The sequence below is a fragment of the Anoplolepis gracilipes genome, chromosome 12 (genome assembly GCF_047496725.1).
Source record: "Anoplolepis gracilipes chromosome 12, ASM4749672v1, whole genome shotgun sequence".
Classification (NCBI taxonomy): Eukaryota; Metazoa; Arthropoda; class Insecta; order Hymenoptera; family Formicidae; genus Anoplolepis; species Anoplolepis gracilipes.
This window is the reverse complement of record NC_132981.1, coordinates 2,560,863-2,585,262: the sequence shown is the minus strand read 5'-3', so window position 1 is coordinate 2,585,262 and position 24,400 is coordinate 2,560,863. Positions and strand designations below refer to the sequence as shown.

General features: G+C 31.1%; 4 protein-coding genes across 12 annotated transcripts in view; 1 reads left to right on the top strand and 3 right to left on the bottom strand.

Annotated features, from left to right (window-relative positions):
- The window catches only part of Scrib (scribble planar cell polarity protein), a 33,298-nt gene extending 24,110 nt beyond the window's left edge, over positions 1-9,188 (bottom strand). For 7 of the 8 annotated variants that reach the window (XR_012047783.1, XR_012047784.1, XM_072903230.1 and 4 more), the window contains exons 1-9: positions 8,655-9,187; positions 8,416-8,533; positions 2,542-2,620; positions 1,996-2,085; positions 1,772-1,892; positions 1,082-1,374; positions 861-994; positions 615-726; positions 310-476 (exon numbers count right to left, since the gene is read on the bottom strand). Coding sequence is in view for 6 of the 8 variants with exons in the window: in XM_072903230.1 (XP_072759331.1) it covers positions 310-476; positions 615-726; positions 861-994; positions 1,082-1,374; positions 1,772-1,892; positions 1,996-2,085; positions 2,542-2,620; positions 8,416-8,533; positions 8,655-8,816 (1,276 nt within the window). In the remaining 2 variants the exon portion in view is untranslated. Of the gene's footprint in view, positions 1-309; positions 477-614; positions 727-860; positions 995-1,081; positions 1,375-1,771; positions 1,893-1,995; positions 2,086-2,541; positions 2,621-8,415; positions 8,534-8,654 lie in introns of all 8 variants that reach the window. The other variant, XM_072903231.1, reaches the window with a different exon arrangement.
- A 373-nt stretch (positions 9,189-9,561) lies between these two features.
- Positions 9,562-13,490, top strand: LOC140671706 (uncharacterized). 2 transcript variants are annotated; one of them, XM_072903254.1, is made up of 8 exons: positions 9,562-9,721; positions 10,662-11,032; positions 11,108-11,515; positions 11,765-11,833; positions 12,345-12,410; positions 12,543-12,702; positions 12,794-12,831; positions 12,987-13,490. In XM_072903254.1, the coding sequence occupies exons 2-8, from the start codon at positions 10,679-10,681 to the stop codon at positions 13,119-13,121; spliced, it is 1,230 nt and encodes a 409-aa protein (XP_072759355.1). In that variant the 5' UTR covers positions 9,562-9,721; positions 10,662-10,678; the 3' UTR covers positions 13,122-13,490. The 2 variants fall into 2 exon arrangements, with proteins under 2 accessions (XP_072759355.1, XP_072759356.1); XM_072903255.1 differs by lacking the exon at positions 12,794-12,831.
- Positions 13,491-13,648: 158 nt separating this feature from the next.
- On the bottom strand, positions 13,649-14,898 carry Mrpl43 (mitochondrial ribosomal protein L43). Its single transcript, XM_072903257.1, has 4 exons — positions 14,654-14,898; positions 14,444-14,550; positions 14,078-14,283; positions 13,649-13,935 (listed from the first exon to the last, which is right to left on the bottom strand). Exons 1-4 carry the CDS (start codon positions 14,788-14,790, stop codon positions 13,789-13,791), a joined length of 597 nt encoding a protein of 198 aa, XP_072759358.1. The 5' UTR covers positions 14,791-14,898; the 3' UTR covers positions 13,649-13,788.
- A 406-nt stretch (positions 14,899-15,304) lies between these two features.
- Positions 15,305-24,039, bottom strand: Gig (TSC complex subunit tuberin). The gene is made up of 29 exons (XM_072903237.1): positions 23,861-24,039; positions 23,633-23,769; positions 23,344-23,537; positions 23,054-23,257; positions 22,804-22,978; positions 22,259-22,459; positions 22,052-22,193; positions 21,826-21,974; positions 21,586-21,758; positions 21,335-21,503; positions 20,996-21,217; positions 20,671-20,920; positions 20,464-20,582; positions 20,169-20,333; positions 19,889-20,054; positions 19,621-19,817; positions 19,402-19,518; positions 19,059-19,240; positions 18,756-18,969; positions 18,164-18,598; positions 17,902-18,070; positions 17,635-17,836; positions 17,266-17,452; positions 17,032-17,205; positions 16,762-16,946; positions 16,324-16,672; positions 16,101-16,241; positions 15,848-16,018; positions 15,305-15,736 (listed from the first exon to the last, which is right to left on the bottom strand). Exons 1-29 carry the CDS (start codon positions 23,937-23,939, stop codon positions 15,527-15,529), a joined length of 5,478 nt encoding a protein of 1,825 aa, XP_072759338.1. The 5' UTR covers positions 23,940-24,039; the 3' UTR covers positions 15,305-15,526.
- Positions 24,040-24,400: the final 361 nt, after the last annotated feature.

Here is a 24,400-nt window from a genome sequence, read left to right as displayed (position 1 = left end):
TTTAGAGACTTCTACTTTTAACTACATATATCTGTGAGAACTAATAATCATTTATATACTAAACCTTCAAGTAAAATTTTAAGAGAAAAAATAAAATAAAATATAAAATAATATTATTTATTTTGCACTATTTTAAACGAATTGGCTTTATACTTTATATTCATGCAATTTTCTAGTTAAAATAAAATTATTATTATGCATGCAAAAAAATAAAATTTGAAATGATTAGATGGATTTGTGTAAAAATGGTTTTTAAAGAAATATATAAAAAATAATAAACAAAATAAAATAATCTTATTATATACTAACCATCAGGATGAAACTCCAATTGTGGCAAAAGAAAACATGTTAATACTTCTTGACCTGTTTCCTCGTCAATGTCTGTTTGGAACGTTAACATTGGTTGCGCTTGATTTTCACTTAACCATACTGCCTTCAGATTCAGGTTAATCAAGGAATATGGTAAGAAATGTAACCTGTGTAACACAAATAGATACATAATTATTTTATAAGATAATTTTCATAATATATAAAAATCTTTTTTTATGTCATCTTTTTTTTTATATTTAGCAATTATAATGATGCTGATAAGAGAACTATATATATATATATACCTGTTACCAGATACATCCAGAACGTGAAGGGCACTGCACTGTCCCACTTCAGATGGAAGATATTGTAATTTATTGTCTCTTAAAGACAATACACCCAAATTTTTCAAATTTCCTAGAAAATTAAAAGACTAAAGAAAATGCAAATTATCCATTTGCATATCGTTTTCTTACAAATTAAAATTTGCTTTGGCATATTTATTATTGTATAATAAGAAGAGTTTTCTCTTTTATTTCAACATATCTTACCAATTTCTATCGGTAGAAATTGCAGGCTATTTCTGTCCACATTCAAATTATTTAAATTATAAAGTTTGCCTATCGATACTGGTAATTCTAAGAGAAAATTCTCTGTAAGAATTAGTTCTTGCAAATTCTCACATCTGAAACACGTAAATGAAGTGGAAGTGAACTTTAACATTTCTAACAAATTAATGCAATAGAGATTTAAATATGTATATTTTCTTTACCTTCCTATACTTGAATTTAATGTAGAGAGTCTATTTTGATCTACTTTGAGGATGCTTAATTTCTTCAGCTCGCCAAGTCCGTCGGGCAATTTCTCGATAACATTCTGCGATAAATGCAAATCCGTTAACGACTCGAGACCGCCGATTTCATCGGGAAGATCCTCCAAACGATTTTCCGAAACGTCTAAACACGCGAGCGTTTTCAGTTCGCCTATTTCAGGCGGCAAGTGTTGCAACTGATTATGATCGAGCCACAATTCTTGTAGCGCTGGTAATTTTCCTATGTGCGCAGGCTGGAGAAGGAAAAAAAACATACAATAAAAATGGCTCGTTCCTATAATTAGTTTATGACTGAAGATTATATCTGAAGATGTAGAGAGCTTAATTGATCGATATAAAAATATCAGATCGCCTAAAAGGACAATAAATAGATAGTATAAAACTTGTAAACCTTTAAGTTTATAGATGTTTAAAGTAAAAAACTTATAATCTCACGGGTAAAATCTTTATCCGTAGGATTATAACTTTATTAAGAACAAATCATTATTATTATTATTATAAAGGTACTAAAAATAAAAGAGTATAAAAAGACAACAGTGCACAATTTATGCTTTAAAGAACAAAATTTTGCTTAAAAATGTAATCATTCTTTTTCGTTTTTATTTGTGATTTTGCGATAAAGTCACTCACCAATTCTTCGATCTCATTATCACCGAGATCCAGCCGCTGGAGCTTGAAAAGCTGCGAGAGTGATTCGGGCAAGGATTTGAGCAAATTCTCCCTCAATTCCAACGACGTCAATGCCTCCAAACTACAAGAAAAATATATACTTCCGATAATTTAACGAAATAACGGACAAATATTATGTAACAATACCTGAATACTGGTAGCTTTGAGGTTTACTGCGATATTACCTTCCAAAATCAGGTGGCAAGTTTGTAAGGGACATATCATTAAGTCCAAGTGTAGTTAAATTCCTTAGCTGTACGAATCCCGCTGGAAGCCTAAAAAATATAACAAGGTTGTATAAGAGAAAATTAATTTAAAAATTTGAAAAAATTAATAACGTGTTTACGCTTTTTAGTATTTAAAAATTTTTAATGACTTTATGTTTACATATCAAGTATGTTTCCACAATGACTGTTAGTATGAAGTATAAAAATGCTACATATTTTCCATTTACTAAAACATTTTAAAATCATTTAAGTTACTAGTAGAAATTGTGTATAAAATATCCATATATATACCTATATATATATCTTAATAGTTACTATCAAGATAAATGCAATATGTAACATAGATGAGAATTTATATCGCTTTTCTTAATTGATAAAAATATCCAACAAACTGTCAAAAGAAAAATGAAACGAGAAAAAGAGATAATATCAAATATTTTTTTATGAACTGTGTGCAAGTTTGGATGTTAAGCTATAGAAGAAAGATAAGAATAATTGATTAACCTTGGAATAGGATTACTGCTGAAGTCCGCCACCTGTAGCGCCTGTAAATTCTTGATGTTCTCAGGAATGTCTGGTATATCTATAAGACACAAGGTAAACGTTATCCGATAATCATCAATTATAACTTCAACTCTGTTTTTCCGATAATCGCTCGAGTAAAATCGTATAAATATCGGAATGCGTGTTAATTACTCGTTATAAGAGAACGACGATCTAAAATTATACCAATATTTTCATTGAAAATCTATGGGTGAAAAAGAAAGAGCAGTATAGCAGCGGGATATCCTCGAAACACGCCTATACAACTGACTTGTGCTCTTTTTTTTCCCGATATCTCTGTCAATGATATTTAATATATCGCTGGGGAAAAAAAAATTGTGAAGGCTACTCCACGTGTCTCGCTTCACGGACATTCGAGTAGAACGGACTCCTGCGTCAGACGCATCGCGACACTGACGAGAGGAAATTACAACAAAGCGTGATTCCGCTTAGGAAAAAATTCGCCTCTCCCAGTCGTTGACTTTTTTTTTTGTCACGCAAACGCACTCTAAATCGTTGCAGGAATGACGTTTCGGTAAGAACTTGGAAAATTAGACTCTGCGTGATGGGGAAGATTTATATACAGGTGTATATATATGTATACAGGTGTCTGTTAGGTATTAGCTGGTAGTACAACCGGAAAGATAATGATTCTACAGGAAAAAATGTAGAGTAACATTTTTTCGTACAAAGTTTTGCTTTCGAGAAAATTAGCATTGAAAATTCAAAACTTGATTAAGTTTTGATTCATGACATTAAGCAAGCTTAAGTGACCTTTAACGATCTTGTATTACACGTCGGATTTATCTCGATATAGTGTAGCTATTAAGATATAATATATAAAAAGTGCGTATTTTTCTGTTGAAAAAGTAAAGTTCATCTGGATATTTTATACACAAATTCTCGTAATAATTTAAATTATTTTAAAATATTTCGTTAAATGGAATATGTTTTGCATTTTTATACTTGCACATTAATTGTCGTATGACGTATTTGAAGACAAAATACAAAGTTAATAAAAATCTTTAAATTAAAAAAAAAGGCGAAAACATGTTATCAATTTTTCACATTTGAAAATCGATTTTCTCGAACTTTGTATAAAAAAAAAAAAAAAAAAAAAAAAAAAAAAAAAAAAAAATTTACTTTAGATTCTCTCTTCTTTTGCGTAGAATTATTACCTTGCCGGTTGTGCGATCAATCATGGGATCCTGCATATACGTATGTATATGCACTTATAAATTATCATAGTTTTAATCGAGCAACTCGGAGCGGAAATAAACGATCGTTAAGTGCGCGCGATGAAACACACATTTGCTAAATTGAACACGATTAAAGTACCTTTAATTGCGAAAATTGACGAGAATATAGATTCTCCCCTTGACATTTTATTGTCGTACAAAACAGATGCAACATCGAAAATGAAAGAATGCCGGTGAATGGCGGTGAGTTTGTAGGCGGGTTGAATTTTGCACGCTAAAAGAGACGAGGGGTCGATTCTATGGATGTCGACGAAAAAGAATCTACGGTCGGATGGAGATGAGCGACGGTCCAGAGGCCAGACAGCTCCTCTCTCTCTCTCTCTCTCTCTCTCTCTCTCTCTCTCTCTCTCTCTCTCTCTCTCATATATGTGTACATACATACATATTACGTCCTTTTTTTCACGTGCAAGCACACACCGTCAATTTTCAGATGCCGCGCACGGCATCGCGGTTAGTCGACGGCCCCTTTTGATGCAACCGCAATAAACATTATAAATAGCACGAAACGTTCCACCCTCGGCCTTTGTAATTTACCTCGGAGGAGGTGACGGGAGAGAGATCGTTACTCTATTGCGTGTTTGCACGCACGAGCCGAGAGAGAGAGAGAGAATGGACGTAAAAACACACGACGGAGAACCCGCGTGCAATTCTGATTAAAGCTGCATCCATTTACGCGAATTCCATTTAATCTGCAGTCCTAAACCCGAAAACGGTCGTACAATTTCCGGTCATGATCGTACAATAATAAAAGAGAAACATAAATCTCTCATACATGCATATAAATCTTTTCTCTATTTACACCAGAGAGATTATTTAAATTTCAAATCTGCAAAGTATCTCTTTATAAACAATCTTGAGATTACCAATTTTCGCAATCAGATATAAATGTAATATTTAAAAAATAAATATAAATATAATATAAAAACAAAAAAATATATAATACACTATAAAATCAAAAATATCTAATAATATAAAATGTAATATAAACAAACCAAATATATATATATATATATATATATATATATATAAGATACTATAAAGTATAAAATATCTAATGTAAAAAAAATCTAATAAAATATCTAATAATAATATAAAATATAAACACAAATTTATAATAAATATAATTACAATAAAAATAAAATGATAGGTGTAAGGAAACTTTTAATAGACCACGGATAGGAGCACGAAGCCGAGGGGAAATTAGAAGTACGCGATAAGCTATATAGGCAGTCGTTATCTCGATCAGCCTTCCCTCCTCGATTTGAGAAAACCTGTTGCGGTTACGCAATCTATTCATCTTTTACGCATTCGAGCGATGGATGAAGTTTTCTCGTCGCGCGATTATGCATCTTTTCACGAGCAATCCCTCGCGCTGATGACTCAGTGTCATCGTATGCGCGAGGATACATTGTTGTAAACGGAAACAAATACGTAACACATATTTCAAACGCATAATAGATCGTAAATATATATATATATATATATATATATATGTGTGTATACATATATATATATATATATGCTTTGTCGATAGCGGCCACGAGAAGTGATCGCGCAATTCGCGGCATCGCGAGCTATTATAAAGAGAAACAATGCGTTACAATAAGAATACTATAGTTGTGATAATTGCACGTGTATAGCGGTATAATTATCATTAGAATGTTATTATAGAAGATATGCAGATTTCTATGATACAGAAGTGGTTCATAAAAACACATCTCGATGTGTAATTCTCTCCTTTGTATGCATATTTCGAAATAATTTTATTTTAATACATATTTCGAAATGATTTTTTCTTGCGCGTTTATTTCGTTTGAAAATTTACAATTTATTTTAATATAATTAATTTAAATTAATTAAAATTTAATTTAATTCAGATTTTAAGATCAAATGTGTGACGTGAAATCTCGCAAATATCACCCTTGTGATGTTGTAATTGTAAAATATTGCAAACGTAATGCAGTTTTTAATAAATATAGGTCTCTATGAGTGTGTGTGTGCAAATTTTTCACTTTAAACTTTCAGCTGCGGGCTAAAACCTAAAAATATAACCGTGTATTGGTTTTAGTTTTTTCTCTTGTTCGCTATATCCTTCGATAAAAAATGAAAATATGCCGGTATTTGGTGCAACATATTTTGAGTAATGTAAGGATTACACGTAACATGCGTGCTCGACCGTGCTTGTCAATAAAGTGTGTTGTGTTTTCTCGGTCAACCAATCATCGACAGAACTAATCTAATATGAAAATCTTTCTTTAGAATTCGCCGAGTTTTACACTCGTATATAACGTGTATTTCCTATAAATACCCCGTGAGTATACATGTACTTTCAATCCTGCGATTCCGAAGCCAGCCATTGTACGAAATGGGGAGGACATGTTTTCTACTTACAATTGACATAAAATTTTAATAAACTTTAAAAAGAAGAAAAAAAACTGGAAATACACTAGTAAAGTGTAATAATAAATACATTTTAATTTCTTGATATTACGATTGTGAACGTTCCTTCAACTTTTCTCTCTCTCTCTCTCTCTCTCTCTCTCTCTCTCTCTCTCTTCACCCCATTCTTTCTTTAACAAAACATTTCTATTCACATTCATTCCTGACTCAAAAATTTTAGATATGTGTTTGCAAAAAATCTCGAATTCCTTCACCCCCCATTCCGACCTATTTGTCCCATTTAATTCTTTTTCAGGATGTCTGTTCAAAATTTGAAAAAAAATGCCTTGACAGTTCTCTGGTTTTTTTAACATGTATTTTATCAAAATTCCAAGTAAGAAGAATTAAGAGAATTTGTAGATATAACTTTAAAACATTTTTTTTTAATATTTTCTAATTCCTTTCACTCACATGAAGGAAAAATAAAGGAGTCACTTTACAAGTTCTAAATATTCAGTACATTTGAATAAATGTACTGAAAAGAGAACTGGGAATACTTTTCGTAAAAACAGATATAATGTATATATTTATAATATATATATTTTACACAATTCACACACCTTGACGGAGATTGCAATATAAGAGTAAAATTATCACAGAATTTTTTAAAAATTTATCGAGAATTTCAATAAAATTCCATAATTTCCTGATATTTCCGGATATAAAAGAATCCCTAAGAGAACCAAGTTTTTCATATTTTTCCAAATAGCAAATATTTTGAATATAAAAGCAAAATTAATAGAAAGAATTTTTTTTATTTCTTGAGTTTCAATAAAATTTCATAGTAATTTCCCGATTTTTCAGATATAAAAGAAATTCTTAAGAACTTCAAATTTTTTATGTTTTTTTTCAAAGAATAGATATTCTGAATGTAAGAGCAAAACATTACGAGAAAGAATTTTTCTTAATTTCTCGAATCCTAGTAAAATTTTAATTCCGCAATTTTTCCAAGAAAATATAAATATAAAAGAAATCTTGGAGAAGCTCAAGTTTTGTTTTTTTTTTTTTTTTTTTTTTTTTTTTAAGAAGTAGATATTCTGAATGGAAGAACAAAATTACCAGAAAAAGTTTATAAAATATTTCTCGAGTTCCACTATAATATTTTGTGACAATTCCCTGATTTTTCCAAATATAAACAAAATTCGAATTCAGATTTTCAACATTTTTTAAACGTTCTGAATGTACAAGCAAAATTACTAGAGAGAATTTTACAAAAAAATGTCTCGAATTCCAATAATAAAATTCCAATGATAATTCCCCGAGATTTATTTTTTCAATAAGTAAACACTTTGAATATAAAAGCAAAATTATCAGAGAGGTAATTCTTTTTGAAATTTCTCCCAATCAAATTCCACGATAATTCCTCGACTTTTTCTTATTGTTAATAAAAAATAATTGCACATTTTTTCAAAGACAAATCCGCGGTTTTTGACAATTGAGATACTACTCGCAACAGGTAGGACGCGAGGAAAGGAAAAACCACACCGCTCCAGGCGGAGAGAAATATTTATGATAGGCGCCAGTGACAGGCGGGGCGGCCTCGACTCGGTTAAACTCGGCTCGAGTCGACTCGGCCCGAATGGCGATGCGATGCGGTGATGTCGGTGACGCGCTCGCGACCAGAACCAGAGGCACAGGCGAAGGAAAATACACCGTTATGCATGCATCTCGTTAGCTAATGGTCGCCCATATCTTCGACTACTTCGCCGAGAGCGAGGGATATTTTTTTTTTCTTTTTTTTTTTTTTTTTCGAAAATGACGAGCGCTTCACCCTCGTAGAGTTCATTACACTTTGAATGGGCATTTAATTAAGGCGTTTAATCCGGCCTTTCTGCCGTCGCCCTTTTGTTATTACACGACGCCTTTCTTCTTCGCACGTTACAAATAAATCGAATCCTCGAGAGCAACGCAACACGATAATAAAGGACGATAGAGGGGGTGGGGGAGGCGGCGATGCCGGGTGTGAGAAATCAACAAGACCGTTTCCTAATGAGATTAATTACGATTAATTGTTTGAATTCCTAGACGGCGTCCACGGCACCGATACAGTTATCTCGCGTGCGAACGAAGCCGTTGTATAAATCGTACCTAGCGGTTTAAAAGCTCATACAATTACATGAATATATATCTTTCTCACCATTCCTGGACACGTCCAATTCCACGAGATTCTCGAAATTCTGGATGTCTGGCGGCAAACGGTGTATTTCATTGTCGCTCAGGCCAAGCTTCCGTAGCCTCTGGAGTCGAAAGAAATTCTGAAAACCGTGGACAAATATATGTATATATTTTGACACGAGATTAAAAAAAAAAAAAAAAAAAAAAAATTCTTCGGAATATTATAATGTATCATTGTTGTGTTATCGAGATTTTGCTTACTTTTGGCAGATCGCGGATGTGATTGGCGTCCAGCAGGAGCTCCTCCAGACTCCTGGAGTAACGCAGGATGTCGTCGGGGACGCACGGCAGAGAGCAGTGACGTTTGTCGACGTATTCGACCTGCCTGTTACACCCTTTAAAAATCGGAATGCAGCGGAACATGGTATACTACTTCTTCTAATTCTCTCACCGTCTCACACACGTATCACGTTAAAACATAAGCACCGTACATAATTTTTTTATCCCCCTCGGATAACGAACGAACGAGCGGACGGACGGACGGACACGGGCTCACGCCGTTATTTGCACATACTATTTTCACGTTTCCGATATGACGGAAGGAGGAACGCGCACACGGCTTTTCACGCCCTGCCTCGGCTTCAAACTCGCGTACTCTCGGCCTATGCTTCGAGATCTGACGTCATCACGTCGACGATCACGTTGCTCGCGTTGCTCTAAAACCCTACGCGAAACGCGAACGTAAACCACCAACGAGTACGACACGTACGGGACTATCGTTCCGATTCGTTCCGATCGTGTCGCCAGCGTCACAGAAATTGCACGTACCATAGATCTATAGAATACATAGATGGGACATCGACTGCCGAGACTACGTGTTGAAAAAATTTGACCGTCGGTGTCGATTCAAAATAGGAGTCTCTGATTGGTCGATCATTGCTAGTTACCCCCAGACGCCGGCCGACACGAGTGGCTGTGACGTTTGACACGTGAGCGAATGGAACGCCTTGACTTATCGGACACATCTTTCGTATATATTTACAAGTTATATGTACATACATATATAAGTATATATATATATATGCTTTAGTATATATATATATATATATATATATATCCTTTGGGGAATACCCGCTGTATATACGCATCATAAGCAGAATTTGCCGTCGAGATCACTATTTTTGTACTACCTATCGCATAAACGGTTACGTATGCAGTCGATGACGAACGTGAATGGATGGTGAACAAAGAAGTTGTCGCGCCTAAAGTGCATCGAAAAAGCGTATAAAGAATATATTTTAAAAACTTTGTTTACGTTTAACAAACAGGTAAGTGCGTTATCCATAGCTTTATTTGTTTAATGTAAAAAATCAGCACAGTCGTAATATGTAAAAATTAGATTATTAATAACGCAAAATATAATTGTCGTGAATTGCATTAAATATCGAACGCGTCGTTCGAAACCGGATATGGCGGATGAAATTTGCAAATTATTTTATATCGCGCATATTGAAAGTCTATCAATTTCTTTTGCAAGTCCCTGCTTTAATTTATTTTTATCTATTTGTTATTATTTTTTTTATATATAAATAAGAAAAATAAATTGCAGGATACTACGTATTAAGTATACGCATATATGCTATTTTTATGATCTATAGATATAAGTTGTTATATAAAAATTAATTTTTATGTTATTAAAGTTTTTAATAATAATATATTGATAAAATTATTAAAATATATTAATACAAAAATTATTAAAATATATTAACTAATATTAATAATTTTTAAATGTTTATTAAAAAATTTAAATAAATTAAAAAATTTAATTTATTTAAAATAATATTAAATAGAAAAGACATATAATCTACTCTATTAATATATATAACTTAGATATTGATTGTTTTCAAGGTCTCATTCTTTTTTTTTTATCAAAAAATGACTAATCTTATCTTAATAGAGATAATATATATCCACATATTTGTACTTTCATTTGAAAAGTATACTTTTAGAAGTTTGATGTACAAACTTTACTTTCTTAATTAATTTTATTGTGTATTCTTTATTTTCTTTTTGTGCTTCAAAGGTATATATAAAAAAATAATATTATTTCATTATTAAAATTCAATGTTATGCCTTCAGAACATATAATTTACATTCTATATACATATATTAAAATACAATAGCATAATACAGATTATTTATATTTATTTGCATTGTATATTAGAAAATAAAATAAAGAATAATTTTTTAAAAAATTGATCTTTTTAGTAAGGTTGACATTCATCATGGAAGCATTTGCACGTGCTCCGGATCCTTTAACAAAAACTAATGACATGGCCAGTAATTGGCACAGTTGGAAGGAAGATTTCATCATATTTATGAAAGTAACTGGATATATCGATAAACCCAATGAATTCCGTGCAAATCTTCTAAAAAATCGGATTGGAAAAATTGGTATTGATGCGATACAAACTATGTCTTTTGATAATCCACAAGATAAAGATGACATGGATATATTGATTGCAAAACTGGAAGAATTCTTTAATCCACCAAAAAATGAGGTGGTCGAGCGATATCAATTCTTTATAAGAGACAAAAAACAAACTGAAACCATTGAGCAATATATAAATATTTTAAGAGTATGTCATAATTGCTGTATACATTTTTTTGTGTGTTATGTATTTTGTGTTTGATATTGAAATTTCTGTTTATAGGAAAAAGCCAAGACTTGCAATTTCAATGACATGACAGATAGTATTATACGAGATAAAATTATTCTTATCACTCAAGACAAAATACTTCGTAAAAAATTTTTTGAAACAAAAAATTTAGATTTACAGAAACTGGTAGTGATTTATAATGATTACAGTATCAATACGGAAAAGATGAAAGAAGTCACTAAAGAAAGCACTAAAGAAGTTGCTAAAGAATCTGTCCAGAATCCAAGTCCTTTTCCACAGAAGCTGCCCAATAATGATCCAAAGAAAAAATGTTGGAGATGTAATACTCAACATCCACTAGGAAAGTGTCCTGCTTATGGATCAAAGTGTACAAAATGCAATGAAATAAATCATTTTACCCAATGTTGCAAAGGTTTGAAACCTAAACCAACTGATAATAAGGTAATTATAATGATAATTAATTAAAAGATTCTATGTATACAATTCTATGTATACAATAGTATGTATACAATTAAAGTTTTCAAAATTCAAGAAATAAAATAATACATTTGTTTGAAAATAGTAAAAATATCTCTTATATAACTTTATTATTAAAATGTTTATGTATATTATATATATATATATATATATATATATATATATATATATATCTTATGTATTTTACATATTATTTATTCTTTAATGTTGTAGATAAATAATTTATTTAATCCAATGGGACAAGCAAACGTGAATCTAACACAACCAACTAATGTTTCAAAGGTAAATAAGAAAAAAAATGTTAATAAAACGTGAAAAAAAAATTAACAGTACATGACAATGTTATTTGTATTTTCTTCTATACACTTATACAAGATATATCTATATAATTAATTCTACATTTATATCAAATGTAACATCTAACACATAGTATGGTATATAGACATTTAAATCTAACTATGAAAGGTGTATATATTATTGTGTTTATGTATGATTAGTTATAATAAAAATTGTCATACTTATAAAATGTAATTGTATGTTCTATTTTTATATAATATTCATATATTCCTAATGATACATATATGTGTGTATTCTTTTTATATAGATTGTATTATAATAAAAAAAAAGCAAAAATTTCAGAAAGAATACAGATTATTTTAGTATTGAAGTATTGAAATTATTTCTAAATAAAAATATAGACAAAAATAAAATATTTTTTTAGGAAATAAAATTTCATGAATATAAAATAAAAGTTTAAAAATCATTGAAAATTATAAAAATAATTTTGTTGTAGAGTAATGTCAAAAGGAATAATCAAGCAAATTCTGAAGCTAAGAGTATGGATCCAATGAATAAAATGGTATTTATTTTCGAGTAATTTATGAATTAGATTTTCATATAATATATTTCTGCAATTTGTATTAATTATTAAATATTAATAAAGGCAAATGTAATGAAGATGTGTGTTCTAATCAAGAAAAAACATTTTTAGACTAGTTTTCCGGATATTCCGACAGTATCTTGTGATGCTGCAAATTCCACTTTCAACAATGATACATTTGATTTCGTAATGCTAGATGCACATAAACCGGGTCCAAGTTTGCATTCCGATAATGTCACAAGTCGATCAACATATTTGCCTAAGAATACACGTGCGTATTTCATAATATTATTTATATTAATATAACAAATAATTTCTGAATATAATAAATTTATGATTAAGTCATATAACAATTATTACAGAATATAATGATTCATATGTAAAAGGGACCAAACCAACGGTAATTTTTGATGTACCTAACATACATAAATACCTAAAAGATACTAATTAAAAACATAAAAACTCCAACCAGTATGCATGTATTAATTAACGTTTAATAATGAAATATGAATCTATAGCATCATACAAAATATTTATATATTTTTTCTTTTACAGAAAATAACGCGTGAAGGCTTTTCTCAAACATCAAATAATTTCCAAAATTACAGAAATCCTTCAAATCAAAATACACAATTTAAATATTATGCTCAAAAGAAGAAATTAAATGAAGATAATTGTGTATTGTCTTAAATTGTTTGTCTTAAATTGTTTAATTTTAAATGTTTTATGGATATATTTTGCAGAGTTAAAATTCATAATAAAAATTTGTGTTACAATGTTTACCAGTTATAAGACAAAATCAACAGTTATCTTATAATCGAGGAACACGGACTTGTTTATCTTCCAAGAATTGTTCTGTAAATCTTGTCGCCGGGTTATTTGGATGAAAGTGAGAGAGATACAGTGACACTTTATAATTTCCATATTTTGTCATGGATGAAGCTAAAGAATAGTGGAGAGAGAGAGAGAGAGAGAGAGAAAGAAAAGACGATAATTACTTTTTTGCAATGGAAGAAAAAACTATGTTATAACCAGGAAACACACTCATATTTCATTGTTTTGTTTAAAAAGTAATTAATATAAATATATTAATATAAAATAATATAAAATCGAGATGAAAATCTAACAAGATTTTTATATCTTTTTATAATAATACAAAAAATTCATTTATATGTATATAAAATGTACAATATATATTTGGTAATAAATAAAACTGCTAAAGTATTTCTTCTGTTATGTGTATACTGGTTATATATTTATAAAATATACAATTCTATCTTCTCTGTACTATATTTTGTATGCTATATGTACATTATGAATATTGAAAATGGAGAAAACTATTAGAAATTATTAGAAATTATGTTCTTTGAACATGTTCAGTATCTTGTTGAATTGCTACAGAATCGTCTGTCCTGTTTTCATCAGCCAACTTTTGAGCTTCGAATAATTTAATAAGTTGTTCTGTTGCTGTCGGATGATATTTAACAGCTGCACCAAGTTCCTTCTACAAAAGAAAATAAATGAAAATATATATATATACATACATGTATCAGAATATTCCTTAATAACATGGTTTTCTTAACATGTGTTATATATTGTTATATTTTTAATCCAAAAATCTTAGTATGAATAAAGCAGTTAATTACATCAGGAAACTTTGCCAAGTTTAACTTTGGATCTCTAAAAGTAAATGGAGTCCATGGGCCTTGGATTGATGGAAAATCTGTATGCCACAGCTTACGCAATCTTATCGAAGAACTGTTGTGAATCTGTGTACGCAACAGCTCCATCCACTTTATAATATCATCTCGACTATAATTAGCAACGCTCATCCAATGCCTACCGCCATTTACTAGACAAAATATATACTATATCAGTATCATATGCTGAATTAAATAATAATAATAAAATATCAAAATATTAATAAAATAGCCATTTGAATTTCTTGATTGATTCAAAATGGTAACAATAATAATAAAATAAGTATTTATTTTTTACTCTTAGATACATACAATATTCTGCGACTATAACTGGATGCCTGTGTCTTCTTGGTTTAGCATACACAACGACTCCTGGATTATCTCTTGCATATTGAATTAAATCGTGCTCTATAAAACCTCTGCGCACAAAATTACATACTGGTTTAATTAATAAAATCTTTACTACAATTGTGTGACAAAAAGTATCCACAAAAATATAAATATAGGTTAGACAAAAATTACCTCATTCCCCTGCTTGTGCCATGGGCTTTGCAGAATTTTAAAGTTACTCTCTGCAATTGACAGACGTAACGTCCGATTCCCAGACCGAGAGGTGCTCGTGGAAATCCAGATTTAAGAAATAAATGTTTATTCGACATGATATCTCGTTATGCAGATGCAGAGAGAAACCTCCGTGCTATGCAAAAAATGATTATCTATCTACCTACCATGGAGAAATTTGACACTGCAGTCCGCTAGCGTCAACTAGATCTGTTTTAGAACGGACGGAACTATATGGCCAGGTCCATTTTTCGATGCCACGATCGGTAAAACGACCGATGGTTCATGTCCGTGCTAAATATTGTGGATTTGAAAAATACACGGAAATATTTATGGATGATATATATTTCATTACATATTATTTTAGCTGCAGATAAACTTTTTTTATTTCAAGCTATTTTTCTGTGCTCTGATATACAGTCGGACCTCTTATCCTACGACAAATTTGAGTGGGGGTATAATTCCCCTTTCGCGGTCGTAGCATGAGAGGATTAATTTTCACAATAATTTAAGTAAATAGACCTTTTCACTCAGGGGACTGAGTGAAAAGGTCTATGTATATTAAATAAAAAATATTAATATTTTTTTAAAATTTTATTTGCATATAATTTTTTTTTTTAATTTATGTTGCAACAAAAAGAACATTGATTATACAATTATATAAGATCTGGTAATATATTATAATAAAATTCCAAATTGGAAATATACTTTCCAATTTCTAAACAGTTCGATAATTATATAACGCATTAACTTTCAATTGCGTTTAATCAGATTCAGTCGTACTCAACATTCTCATATCTTCAATGTACAATTGTCTCTTGTTAGACAATAAAACTATGTTGTATATTCCGTAAAATCGTCCATGTAGACACGTTTGTTAGTTCTCGGCGATAATTCGTCTGCAGTGGTATCCGGATTATTGTTAACGGATTCTTGTAGTACTCTATTCCGTAGCCGCTTAATGTGACGTAAACGTTCCAACCAATTGGAGGCGTATGGATTATGACTATTTTGCTTCAAGGACGAACAAACCATTGAGGCGAGCTGTAAATCATATATTTGTATCTATTATTTTTATTTATTTAATTTGATTTTATTTATTTTGTATTTATTTTATTTATTATTTTTTATAAAAACTTTTACGACGATACTTACATTAGCATGCAGAGCAAGTTGTCGTGAAAGAATCGCTAGATTCTGGTCAGAAATAATTTTAGGCTCACTATGACCGATATGCTCGGCCAATTCTTCTCGCGCTTGTACCGTGACTTGATTGGTACCATGATCCAAAGGTTGTATTACAATACAGGCATAATTAAATTGACCCTGAAAGAATATGCAAGAAAATGAATTAAACACAAAATTACTTACAGAATTTAATAAAGGTATTTTAATCTCACACACTCACCTTAACTGTCTGTATATTATATGGCTCGTCAGATTCATTGTAAACAAGGGTTACATAATTATTCCCGATATGGGTCTTTTTTGATGTACACTTTGGGTCGCTTGCTTTTGTGGGCATCAGTGTCGCAACGTGAAAAGCTACCTAAAAAGGGGATTTGGGAGTCAATTGAAAACCGTAAAAACGCAAACTAAAATTAATTTGATCCAAACTATCGATTACAAACCTGCGTGACATCGTCTTGCCAAATGTAAGCGAAATCTCCATTTTCACCGTTACGGTCCAATCCACCTAAGAATACATTCTCATCGACGTCCTTCAGTCGAATTAACGTGCCCAAACGTTTTAAGAATTCGGTGTAACGAAGGGAACCATGTTGATTTGCCAAAATCTCAGTTTCGTTCGAAGCCTGTCCCGGGCCAACAAAGAGCACTCCTATTTTATGAGTCTCGTATGGCTGTATTCTATCTAAATTTGTCACCGCACGTTGTATAGCTGTTGTCTGTGGAACTAAGAGAGGCTTTTCCGTGGTAGTGCCAAAGTGCGCTGCATGATAAAGTTGAAGAAATACGAAACTACAACACAACAATGGGATTTTCAAGAAACCATGTTGCAATAAAAAACGTAATACATCTAATTGAGAAACAATATATGTAACTTGTACCTTGGATTGATGCCTGCTCGCGGCGGATCTTTTACGCGAGGTGAATTGCCTCGTCGCATGTTATCCCACTCCCCTCGTGATTTTTTTACTGGACTCATGACAGAGATTGTGTGGCCTCTGTCGCGAAAAGGTATAGTTATAGGTAAAGGAGGCAACATAGATGGATCCGGCCTCTCATCCTTTTGCTGGAAAATAAATTTATAAATAAATATGATGTATATATTTATAAAAGAAATTATTTTATGCAAAAATTCAATTTTTTCGATATACTTTATCTCCAAAGTTTCGTCCAATAGGTGGTTTATTTTCAACAGACATCTGTTTCTGACTATAATCGAGACTAGATAATCGAGAGTAAATTTGAGTAGGTGATTGTGGCGCTTTTGCAGTAGATGATTGTATTTGTGTCGGGCGTATTTGTATTCCTAAATAATTTACCGGTGCCTAAAATAATTTTAATGTTAGGTATAAATTTTGCGTTACTTTATCAGTAGTAATCTATACCTGTACAGTTGTCGGTGATGGTGGTACGGTATTGCTAACGGTTACTGAAACAGTTTGAGTAACTTGGGTCGCTCCTGGATAGGAACGTTGAGAACGTAATGCGGTTGGATGATCTCCAGTATTTTCTGAAGAAGGTGGAGTTGTTCCCATACCAAATATTTCTTCCGGTATAGCTTCACAACTAACTCTGTGAATTAACAAATAAAAAACAATTTTAGATAAAAAAAATAACATTCTTCAATAATAATCAAGATTAAATGATAAGAATAGTAAAAATAAGTTTAATATACAAATTGTATTAAATAAATTCTTAATTAAATTTAACATTAATGCTTCCTAAAATATAAGAGATTTTTTTTTTAAATGTACCTCATGTCTTTGGTATAAATATTTTTCGAATGTTTCTTCAATTCTGCATCCAATTTAATTTCTAGATCTGAGCAAGTAAAATCCTTATCAAGTTGTTGCTGCACATTTAGTTTCTCTTTATTTAAAAATGGATTTTTCCAATTAGCGCTCATTTCTGGACTGGAATTCGATCGGCGCACTGGGTTTCTAGAACGTCGTGTATCTACGGAAAATTTTATATTTTTAAAGAAATTTATAAAAAAAAATATTGTGTCCGATAATACATACCTTCTTCACCTTCCTCTAAACTTTCTAAGCTGTCTCTTGAGCTTTGTCGAGATGGACTAGGTCGAGCTGGTGAACCTGGTATCGCAATAGGACCTGACGATACAGAAGATAACACGGATTTGACACTGGATTCGCTCTGAGACTGATTAATATTTTTGTTCGGTACATCCTTTAATAAAAGAAAAAAATATGTCATAGAAAAGATATACATTATATACAATTTTCCATTGATTATTATAGCTTAATTAATAGTTAAAAATACCTCTGCTTCATCATCAGAATATTCCGATGCAACCTCTTGCTGTTTATTCGGTATTGTATCTTGATTCGGCATGTAGAGTGCCATAATGTCATGCGCGGGAAAATCCATAGGAGTCTCAAATTGCGTAGAATTTTGTATTCTCGTAATCCACGACATATCGCCCGTAGGCCTACGCACGTATATCTCAGCCCATCCTTGGCACCAACAAGCACAAAGTATATGCCCGTCCTGTTTGTCGCTGTTCAACATCTGTCCCAACTTTGACAGTTCAATCTGATCCTTGTCAGTCTTTTCTATAAGAAATTCCTTTTTCGCGCTATCAGAATCTTCTGTAGATTTTTTGGATTCCTCCGTGGGAGAATTCGTAGCAGTATTCGCGTTTGAACTTCCATGACCACCGGAGGACTGTCTGGATAATTTGTCTTCCTTTGACGTCTATGAATATAATTTAATATATTGTTATTTAATATATATTTATGTAATATATTTTTCTTAAATACATGTAATGCAATTTTGTTATTATTTTTAGTATGCAAAAAGAAGTAATAATGAATACTCTAAAATTGTATCATATATTTTAAAGACAAAGAACCTCAACACTTGAAGTACGTTGCAAGTTTGACTGAGACGTTCTCGTTTGATCCAATAATAAAAGCCCAGGCTTACAAGCCGCCCAACAATTGTCGCAAAGTCCACCACGCATAGCTTTATTACTGCAACCACTTGTCGTTACCGTGATAAGTTTATTGCCAAGAATCCAAGTCATTGATTGACCTTCCTTAAGAAGGAAATCAGCAGCTGGTAATCTATTGTGAATAATACATCTTTTATTATATATCTTTCAATATTTTTCTGAATGTTGTATATTTTAATTGATTCAATTACTTAGAATCACCTTTTAGGCCGCGCTGAATAATTCGAAAATGTATAACGAGCCATTAAATCAATACAAGTTTCAGTAAGTTCAATATGAAAGTTCATTAAAGCTTCATCAATCGGAGGTTTTAAATCTAAAGCTCTACTTTCCCCTATCATTCGATTCGCCATTATCGGTCTTTCTCTTCGACCCCTGCTACCCTATAAATACATATATATTTAATTTATATTAAATAACTAAAAAAAAAAACAATATACAAAATAACAAACTCTAAATTTTCAATTGTTATACAAAGTGATGTTATTAGAATGCACTTTTGTAAATATAATTATCACGGATTTTTATATAAATATATTCCTACTTGTTCGGTTAAACTGGAACTACGTTTTCTATTTGAAGAATCTTCGTTGATAATACTAAAATCAGATTTCATCAGATGTCCTTCCTCAAAAGGAACTATCACATTTGCTTTCAACCCCTGTTTTTCAGAAAAAAGGAAAAATATCAATAGAAGATGATCTTTTTTTGTTCAATATTCTCAGAGCTTGTTTGATTAATATTGAGAGAGATATATGCATACCGTAGTAATAAATTTAACAAAATCTCTCCGAAAGGGAAGTCTGCATTTCAAAAACCAAACTGCAATTACATGGTGAGCCAAAGATACTGTATAATGGTTGTATTTAAAGGGATTAGTGTATGGCAATAATATCGCAAATACAGACATATATTGATCCCCAATAAAACTGGCGAATACTTTTGGTAGTCTAGTTAAAGCTAAAATAGAAATTTAATTATTAAAAAGTTAAAAATTGAGCAAATTTATTTTTGACGATACGAGAACTTACTTGATAAAAACTCTAAAATAGGTATAGCAATATAGACTGTTGCGGAAATTTTTGATAAATTTAATAACACTTCCGATAAAAGTTTATTCATCGCGTCGCGCATTTCCAGTGTGCAGATTGTGAGACTGGTTACGCATTGGCTCGCACATTTTGCTGTGAGACCGACCTAAAAAAGTGAATTAAAATATTTTGTCATTTCAAATATATTTATATTTAGAGACAAAGAGAAAGTTCTATGCTTTTATTATTAACTTATTGATATCCATAACACTTGTCTTACCTCTAGACATTTTATTAAACGCTGTTGTAGATTGGGTTCCAGATGCGCATGATACGATGCTAGAGATGCTAGCACTGGGAAAACGTAGACTCGAAATTCGGAGAGAGTAAATTTAGGTGGAACATTATAAAGTGACTCGGGGAGACGCAGACTCTTATCGCTTACCTGTAGATTTAATTTAATGCCATCAGTCAATAAATAATAAGTAAAAAGTGTTAATTTGAATACTTGATAAATAATAATTTAAATAGTTGATAAATAATATTTATAAACACAAATAAAATATTCAACTGACCATTGAACACAAAGCTGCCGCAAAGAAATCGATATCATTACTATGACGAGATAACACCAGCGCCCGATTTTGCATCACTTGTGGTAATTCCTTCAATATAAGATATAAAACTTTCCAATCTGTGAAAAAAATGTAACGAATATGAGGATTTTATGTATAATTTGTCCTTTAAAGCTTTAAAATTTTCATAAGAAAGGCATGTCTCACCTTTTTCTTGTTTGATGCACGAGATAATAGTTTTACACCCATGAGTTAAAGACATTGACGTAATATGACAAGATAGGTGCTGTAATGGCACAGGACTGGCTGGTGGAGGACTATTGCCTCCACTGTTCATACGTTCAATCGTACCATGTTCCAAAACAAGATAGGGGCTAAATCGAATTGCATTTGGCGGTTCCAAGATACCGAGATGATACAAGGAATTTGCTCTGATTTTTAAAAAGCACTCAAAAATCTGCAATATATATATAATAGATTTATACTACGTTTATATTTATAATTATTATTATTTTAGTAACGAAATAATTACCAAATAACGCGTCGTTGATACGTCATGGAAGACGGCCGGTTCTTTGTAATGTGTATCAAGATGGTTCACTAAAATCTTATAAGCATAAATCGCATGACTCGACGGCAAGCGATAGATCTTAGAAGTGAATATCTTTATAATTCCAACAACAGCAGTTTTTACATCTTTGACATCAGCATCCATAGAAATTGGAATGTCTGACGTAAAAGGCTTGTTGATTATCTAAATAAACAAAAAACATCTCACATATAACATTATAAAGATATATATATTCTTTCTAATTTATTACTTAATAATAATTTTTTAATACCTAATAATAATTAAGAATAATTTTAATACCTTTTCCAGTATGTCCAAAAGTTCTATACATCGTTTGGTATCACATTCCAAACAAAGGTCTATTAATAAATTTGCTGTAACAGTGCGTATCGTAATATCTGGATCCATATCCACATGTTGCGTATGTGGTACAACTATTCGCTCGATAAGTTCATCTTCATATCTGGATCTATTGAGTATACATTATGATTTATAATATACATATATCTGTAGATGTGTATATGAAATAAAAAAAAAAAAATAATTTATACCTATTAACGCGAATAACGTTAGTCAGAACGTCAAGAACCTTCATCCTAATTGTTGTACGTGTTTCATTTTTGTAGTAACGTTCCATCAAGGATCCTAATTTGGCCTGCCATTGGTAATACGTAGGCCCTATCGTAGATGCTCTGTATTCAATTAACTTTAATACAGATCCTTCCTGGAATTAAAAATTATCACTAAATATTTATATATTATGCAAATATATTTTACATTTATCCACTTACAGAACGAGAATCGCTGCAACGTTCAACAAGATCATAAAAGCGTTGAATACAACCATTATAATTGTTTGCATCAAGTAAACTTTCGATATTAGTAATTGTTTCGTGTAAACTCGTAGAAACCTGCTTAGTTGCTGGTTGATTACTGGTTTCTGGACAGCGTATAAAAAACAATTATTATATTGTAGCTTTTAATGCTCTGTCTAGAAAATACAATTATGAATCTTACCAGTGTGAGTAATAATTTGTTCTATAATATCAAGAATAATGCTCCAAGTAGGATCCCATAATTCATTACCATACTTGTTCACCAATCTTTGTATTGATAGCGTAACTTCATACATAACAATTGGATGATTGCATTGTAGAGCCTGGGAAATGTAAATAAATTATTATATTCTGTTCTACATAATGTTATAATACTTTTGATACACACCTGATAAAATGAGGGCAAAACAGATGCGGGAGTGCATTCTAATTTTGGTATTCTATGTGCACCCCATAAACCCATATTTACATAAAATACCGCTCCTCGAAGTAAACGAACGTCACGTTGAAAATTTACATCTTGTAGCAATCGACACATAGTATATAAAGCACAATGACCCATATGTGTTCCTAATAAATTCCGCATAATCTGTAAAAATATTATATAAAAATTATATTACTTTATAATATAAATATAGAAGCATTTGCTTTTCACAAATCAATATATAGGAAATAAATAATTTATACTAAAATTTTATTAAAATAAAAAATCATTAATTCATAATTTACAATTAAAAATCTATATATAACTTGCAGAGATATCTAGTGTTTTTTTATTTCTAATAAGTTCAATTAATAAAGAAAAGAAATTTTACATTTTAAATTTAATAAAAAAAAAAGTTTTACAATTTTAAGTTTAAATATATTAATATTATTTATAATTTATATTAATTTTACATTTTTAAATTTAAATATTTATTTCGTCATTTGTACCTTCCAACTTGTTTGACAATAAGTCTCAACATTTACACTTCTGCATAAGGCTATGATAAACGTTTGTAACGAGTCTGATTGCATATTACTATAACACATAATTGCATCAAGGGCTTCCAAGCATCCGGAAACAACTTCAGTATTATTACTATAGTAACACAAATGAGAAATATACCTAAAATAAATAATTATGATAAGCTGTTGCATTGAGTAATTTAAACTAGAGAAAAAAATCACTTAAAATATTTACTGAACAAGACCAGATACAATATCTTCGTCGATGTAAGCTGAGTTAAATTTGATAACATTTACAAGAAGAGATAAAAATTCAGCTCCCCTCTTTCCATCTCCTGCTGTTACCGTAGGCATCCATTCTAACAGGAAAGGTCCCATTCTCTCTTCCAAATGTAAAATATCTTTCCCATGTTCTGTTAATGTTTGTAACAATTCCAATCTGAAATATGTAAATAGAATAGTACACGATAGTGGCGCAAAAATTAAGTCATAAAATAATATATATTTTGTAATTTATCGCAATACCTAGGACCGATGTCTTCAGGTATATCGTATTCCTTCACCACCATGAAAAATTTTACACGCATCAATGACGAAAGTTTCGAATATTGTCCTTGTACGAGGCATTTCAGGAAATTTAACGTTAAATGTCTGTATTCGCGAGGGACATCTTTTGCGAGTAAATCTTGAACTAAGCTCCACAGACGTTCCGCTGCTCTCTGTTACAAGTAGTAAAAGAAGTTAGCTTAAATTATTTCGTTTAACATCTTCATTTCCGTGAAAAATATTTATGAGGATAATTTTTTACACGTACATCTTCCCACTGTTGATTGAGTACTGCATCAGAGAGTTCTTTAATTGCCTTGGTACGATGGTGCACCGGACTATCGGGACTAATTTCTTTCTCGATGTCATGAGTCAAAGTGAAATCTTCGCGACTCTTGTAATTTCCTACAATGCCAGTGCGATTATTAATTGTTATCTGATGCAACGAAAGTTGTATATACGAGAAAAAAAGAGATACAAAGTATAAAACCCGTACCTTTATTTATGCGAAAAAACTGTTTTAGTTTATCGTGCAATGTCTTATTATCCTTATCTTTCGAATTCATTTTTGACATCTTAGTCTTTTTCACGGATTCAAAGAAATATATTCAACTCTCAACATATATCACGTTACACACGTCAAAAACAGATGTAACTGCACGGGGCACCGGTGACAACTACTAACGCTAACTACATTTGTGAAACGTTAACGTGAAACTACATAGCCACGAATCTCTTCTCGGTAAATAGCAGCAGATCTCTACAATATCGTTTAAGAGGGTTTGAGTCTTCGCTAATCAGGATCCGAATTTCTGCTAAAAAATTTAAATTGTTATCTTGATTTAAAATAATATATGTTCTTCGTGATTTTGAGTGTTTTTTGTAATATTGTTCTTTTATAATATTTAATAAATTAAAAATATGAATAAAATAAAAATATAAAAATATATATAAAACTCGAGATAAAAAAATATAATATTATATATATATATATATATTTTTGTTTAATATATGCAATATATTACAAAATATTTTT

Coding starts and splice junctions, on each gene's coding strand:
- Gig (XM_072903237.1), bottom strand. CDS start 23,939: ATGTCAAAAATGAATTCGAAAGATAAGGATAATAAGACATTGCACGAT. Junction 20,055..20,168: donor GTTTAATAAAATGTCTAGAG/GTAAGACAAGTG, acceptor TCACTTTTTTAG/GTCGGTCTCACAGCAAAATG. Junction 18,071..18,163: donor ATTCTGATGATGAAGCAGAG/GTATTTTTAACT, acceptor CTTTTATTAAAG/GATGTACCGAACAAAAATAT.
- LOC140671706 (XM_072903254.1), top strand. CDS start 10,679: ATGGAAGCATTTGCACGTGCTCCGGATCCTTTAACAAAAACTAATGAC. Junction 11,516..11,764: donor CTAAACCAACTGATAATAAG/GTAATTATAATG, acceptor TTAATGTTGTAG/ATAAATAATTTATTTAATCC. Junction 12,411..12,542: donor TGGATCCAATGAATAAAATG/GTATTTATTTTC, acceptor AAACATTTTTAG/ACTAGTTTTCCGGATATTCC.
- Mrpl43 (XM_072903257.1), bottom strand. CDS start 14,790: ATGTCGAATAAACATTTATTTCTTAAATCTGGATTTCCACGAGCACCT. Junction 14,284..14,443: donor AGTTATAGTCGCAGAATATT/GTATGTATCTAA, acceptor TATTTTGTCTAG/TAAATGGCGGTAGGCATTGG. Junction 13,936..14,077: donor ACTTGGCAAAGTTTCCTGAT/GTAATTAACTGC, acceptor TTTCTTTTGTAG/AAGGAACTTGGTGCAGCTGT.